This window comes from Aplidium turbinatum, chromosome 3 (genome assembly GCF_918807975.1).
Source record: "Aplidium turbinatum chromosome 3, kaAplTurb1.1, whole genome shotgun sequence".
Lineage (NCBI taxonomy): Eukaryota > Metazoa > Chordata > Ascidiacea > Aplousobranchia > Polyclinidae > Aplidium > Aplidium turbinatum.
The window spans coordinates 12,053,164-12,058,828 of NC_137474.1; the positions used below are offsets into that span (position 1 = coordinate 12,053,164).

The 5,665-nt window shown below is 35.4% G+C and overlaps 1 protein-coding gene across 1 annotated transcript; it reads right to left on the minus strand.

The window, feature by feature from the left end:
- On the minus strand, positions 1-5,309 carry LOC145766486 (serine palmitoyltransferase 2-like). Its single transcript, XM_082578212.1, has one exon. The coding sequence runs from the start codon at positions 5,284-5,286 to the stop codon at positions 3,727-3,729; it is 1,560 nt and encodes a 519-aa protein (XP_082434338.1). The 5' UTR covers positions 5,287-5,309; the 3' UTR covers positions 1-3,726.
- Positions 5,310-5,665: the final 356 nt, after the last annotated feature.

Sequence of the window (5,665 nt, forward strand, 5' to 3'; positions counted from 1 at the left end):
TAATGCAATTTATTCAGCGCTGTTGAACAAGTTTGTGAGTAATCCAACATGACACACAATACGAAACCTTGACCATTGCAAATCGATGACGCTGGCCACCAGTAATGAGCTGTTAAATTTTCATTGTCAGTGTTGTGTGAAATCTTGATGAATCAATAGATCTTCAAGTGGAAGCGTGGGTTCGAATCTCACCTTTGGTAAGTTTAAATGATCCAATAGGTGATGTCTCATTGTAATACAGAAAATGACCACGCCTAATCCAAAGCACATGTATAAAGATCACAAACTTCCTTTTGCCTTTAGGCAGAAGATTGCATCATGACTTCATGCCATGACACAAGAAATTTAACTGGAAGGTTATGTTTTATGAACATTGAACAGGGTATAAAAATGAAAAGCAAACATACAGAAAACCAAAATATATACAACCATAGATTGTTGAAATAAATCGCAAACGGCTAATAACCATTTTTTGCGTCAATCCAATACATGACATTGATGTTTACAGCGGTAAGATAAATTTTCCGCCAAGATTGGGTGGGGTTGCATTGCTACGTTTACAAAAAGAACATTAGTTGAAGCACTATAAGGTAAGACGATTCAAAGATTGAAAAAAAACAACTTTTAAATCAACTCTTATGAGTGTTTATCGATTAAGCCACTCAATCATAGAAAGTTGCTACTACACTAATAGATAAACGACATGTTGAAACTTTAGATTAGATCAATGTGAATAGCGCATAAAACCAATCTCGGGCACACTGAAACATACACAATAACTACCAAAACATAAGCACACAGTAGACCTTTGATCGCATCAGTCTAAAAAGCACTGGTTTCTGCAACTGAACCACACACCTACCTCGTTTTTAAAAATTATCGCAAATCAGAAAAACTGCGGAATGGCCCGTTTCGGTGAGTCCGATCCCTCAATGGGGAATTTTTTCAATTTTTTTTTTAAATTATTGGGTACCGTAGCCTAATTATCATTGCCGTTTTAGGGTTAGGGGGTGTAGGGTTAGGGGTTAGAGGTTAGGAACTCACCGAATCGGACTCACCGAATAGTAGCAGACCCGAAAAAGTGGTATTATGTTCAACAATAACAAGTTGTACAAAAACGTTTTATAAAAGTAAAGTTCAATTTTTTGTTCACCACAACGCTGCAATGAATAATTCACAACAAATCTGTGAAAAACAAATCAAAAACTGTTTGACTAAAATTGGGATTATTGAGCGTTTTTGACGTTCACAGACGTTAAAATAATGCAAAGACAATCACATGAGCGGGTTTGCAACTGAAAGCAGACAGTTTTACCTCAGCCAGTTTGATTGGCTTGTAAAACGTTGCCGTGGTTTTGAAATAAACAAACACTCTGCGCAAAAAAAATGTATAAAGCCACATCGCAATTGGCCATTCTCAGACAGCAAATCAACCGATTGATTTTCACATTGATCCAACGTCTGCAGACGTTGATGAATGTAAAAAAACGGTTGATTTGTTGTCTGGTCGCTACTTTCCCGGCTAAGCAAACAAGAAATCCGTAATGATACTACAAGCACTCAGTCACATCAATCAATGCATAAGATGGAATAATAATAATATAAAAATAACACACCAATCACTATAAGCAATCAGAACATGCTACCAAACGAATAAACATGCAACGTTCTAAAGATTAACCACGCTAGAAAAATGTTTTTTTTCTGATGTTGTTTTAACAGATAAAAACAACAGAAAGTGAAAAGTACCACATGTACTATAAGGCAGGCTCATGGAGAATACCTTCAAGAATAAGTTTTGAATAGGATGTCAAAAAGGAGCGATGATACGTGATTGATATACATTTAAAGTTTTGTAATAAGCAAGTTGGTAAATTAAACGTTTTAAATTTTAAAATAATAATGTAACATGATATATAATGGTTAGACCTTTGCAGAGGAGAATAGAATAGGTGAAATCAAAGATAACAAAGAATAACATTGGAAAATGTTTTTAGTATAGCACATAAGCGGTAAAGCAACGTTTTGCTTATGATAAGACTTTTCTGTTTTGTAGCGAAGGAGCGTTAGTGGTAATTGATGATAATAACATTAAACTTAAATTTGCATAACAGCTTTTACTGTTAAGTTGACAGAAACCCCAAAATACAAGAAAGAATGACTAACTTGCAAAGCTGAGATGGCGAGAAGAAAAAATCACAATAATTGGCAATTCAACACATTGTTAACATAATTTCAAAGGAAATACAACAAACAGCGATTGTCAATATTTGAGTTAAAAATATATATAATTTATTAAGTACAAAGTCTGCGCAACCGCTCTCTTCCAATTTCTAGCTTTCTTTAATAAAATAATTTCAATGCCATCATATTTTTTCAACTTAAACTATATATATAATATATATAACTTGTTACATTCGTCTTGCCATAATAAATTACTTCCTTCATTGACGAGCATATCACCTCCAAAACTTTTATAAAATGGTTCTAAAGCTAATGTACACCTTAATACAAAACAGTTTGGAAAAAAGTGTGGTATTTTTGAAAGTAGATTTTGCTAATTACATTATATAATATGTATCATAGGCTAGAAGTTAACCTATGTTTCTGGCTATCCGCAATAGTGCTGAGATGTTGTGAATGCATCGCCACAAAATGGTAAAACCTGAGATTCAATAATGGGTATCTGAAATCATGCATAACTGAGACACAAACAACAATAATCATATGCCATTATCTTCATATAAGATTAATGTACTACGAGGATATATAATTGAAAAAAAATACGACTGAACAAACCACAACTTTAAAAATTTAATGTCAAATAATTGCGGTCACAAATCAACCCAGGCACTGCAACAGGCAAGGCATCAAACAAATTACACAAGGTTAAAATTTTATATCGTAAACAAGCGTACACACACTGCAAGGCAGGAAGTGTTGCACTGCATCATGTGCGCTAACAGTGTCATGCTCATGGTAGTTTTTTAGCTAATACCCTGCATTGCAGTGTGTCTACCTCTACAAATTATTAATTGGACATTTAATTACATCTAATACAATAAGAATGCAAAAATGTAATATTGTTTCCAGGATTAACAGATGACACTTGGAACCAAAATCGAAATGAATTTTAAAATTAAAAACTCAACAACCTATGCTATTTTTCTGGGTTAACGTTTACTAAGTCAACAGCAATAGGGATTCCATCACCTAATTTTAGCTTGAGTGTGTGTAGTGCTATTGTAAAGGGTCGACTGAAAAGAAAACACACAGAATCATTCCTTGAGAATTATTGAAAAGCATTCAAAAATACAATGAAAGCAAATCAAAAACATGGATGGATCAAAACATAATTTTACGGATGAACACAAAAAGTACAATTAATTTACAAGTGTTACAACCAACAAAAATGTTAAAGAGGAACAATAAATCAAAACTTCATTTCATACTTTAACAAAAACATCTGATTACACGAACTCAATAAACTGATGATACTTACAGTTCATTTGCCAAAAAAATGACAAGCTAAGACACTGATTATGTGATCTGTAACTTATCGACATCTTTGTAAGTACTGAAGTTTTTAAATATGGTTGTGTAAACCAATCTTGAAGCTTAGCTTATGAATAAAAGTAACCTCAAAAATCGGAAGCTATCTGTCAAACGAATCCAATGTATGACTTCATTCACTGTTTGAAAGCAATTGTCAAGTAGCAGAAGTTCTTATTTAATTTCCTTCCACTTCTTGGAGTAATTCAGTCGCAGAAGATCACTAAGCTCTTTTATAGCTTCCAAAGCATCTTGAATTTGCTTCTCTGTCAATGCTGCAGACATGCAATAACGAACCCTTGATTCAACAATTGGAGTCGCTGGAAAGCCGACAACCACAATAGCAAAACCTCGACTGAGCATCTCTCGACTAAAAGCACCAATCTTGCAGGGGGAGTAAATCATTGCTGGAACAACTGGGGAGTCATCATTTCCATACACAATGTTCCCAATCTTTTGAAGACCTTTTCTGAACATCCTGCAGTTTTTAGCCAATTGTTCGATCCTTCTCTTGCCATCATCAGTGTGAGCAATGATGTTCAAACTTGTAAGGATTTGTTGGCATACAGGGGGAGACATGGAGGCTGCATAGCATGCTGAATGGGAGTGTGCTTTTAAGTGTTCCACCAGTGCCCGTGTTCCAGCTATGTATCCACCTGCAGCACCAAAACTTTTTGTAAAAGTACCCATCATGACATCAACTTCTCTTGGATGAATGCCAAAGTATTCTGTCACTCCTCGTCCTCGAGTTCCTATTGCACCAATACTGTGGGCTTCATCCAAGAAAATATACGCCTTGTATTTCTTCTTTAAAGCAATGATTCCTGGAAGATTGACGATGGAACCTTCCATGCTGTAGACACCTTCCACAATCATGAGAATTTTCTTCCATGGGCGATGGGTTCTAGGTTGACCATACACAACAGCATCAGCCAACTTGCTTTCCAAATCTTTCATGTCATTGTGTTTAAATACTCGAATAGTTGCCCCAGACAAGCGACAACCCAACACCAGTGAAGCATGATTCAGTTCATCGCTGAGTATCAGGCAGCCTTTATTGACAAGGCATGGGATATTCATAGAGTTAGTAGCATAGCCCATTCCGAAGGTGATGCAAGCTTCCACATCCAAATACTCGGCCATTGTGTCTTCAAGTTTTTTGTGGATGTCCAAGGTTCCAACTTCTTGGCGTGAGCTGCAAACTCCGATACCATACTTTTTGATGGACTCGATTGCTGCTTCTGCACAAGGACCTGAGTTTTCTGCAAAACCAAGATAGTTGTACGATCCTAAGTTGACCACATTTTTTATAACATTACCAGTATATTTGTAAGTCCAACCAGATTGCGAAAATTCCCTTTCAACAATGTCGATAAGAGGACCAGGAACGCTGCATATCGGTCTGTTGAAAACATCTTGAATGCGATTGTAGATGTTTCTAGTGTAAAAGCTTTCAAAGCTGGCATACAGCGGCACAAACTCTTTCATGTCTGGATCTTCAACTGCTGAACATAGCTTCTCAAATCCATGCCTTCGAAGAAAATCTCGCAAGAACCCAAAAATGGTTACAATCCCATAATTTATGTAAGTGATAATAGCTGGAATAATAGGAGTAGGTTCAAATGACTCTTGAAATTTTCTTGGTGATTTCTCGGTTTCATTCACATTCTTTCCATTCCCAATATGGCATCCATTCGTAAAAGAGTGCGATTCTTTTCCATTTGTTTTTGACATTATCAAAGATTAATTTTTTTACACAAAAATTACATTAGTATTACACACCACTTGAAAAAAACACTTTATAACTACTTAGGTGTAAACTGTTAATTATATATGGTAATTAACAAAGAATATAGTCAAGTGGGGTAAAAAAAATAGTGGGGTTTTGTAGTGTCTGTTGAAGTGGTCTCTGGTGATTACTTTGAGGGTTAGAGGAAAAAGATTGGATTTGACAAAGAAGAGGTATGTTAAGTAGAGTAAATATGGCCAGCAAAAGGTGCAAAAAAAGGTTCGGAAGAGTTTATTAAAGGTTTTTGCTAAATTTTAGCGATAGGTAGTATGAATGTTTTAATATTATATTGTGAGTACTATGTTGTGAGGCTACTAGATGCAA

Coding starts and splice junctions, on each gene's coding strand:
- LOC145766486 (XM_082578212.1), bottom strand. CDS start 5,286: ATGTCAAAAACAAATGGAAAAGAATCGCACTCTTTTACGAATGGATGC.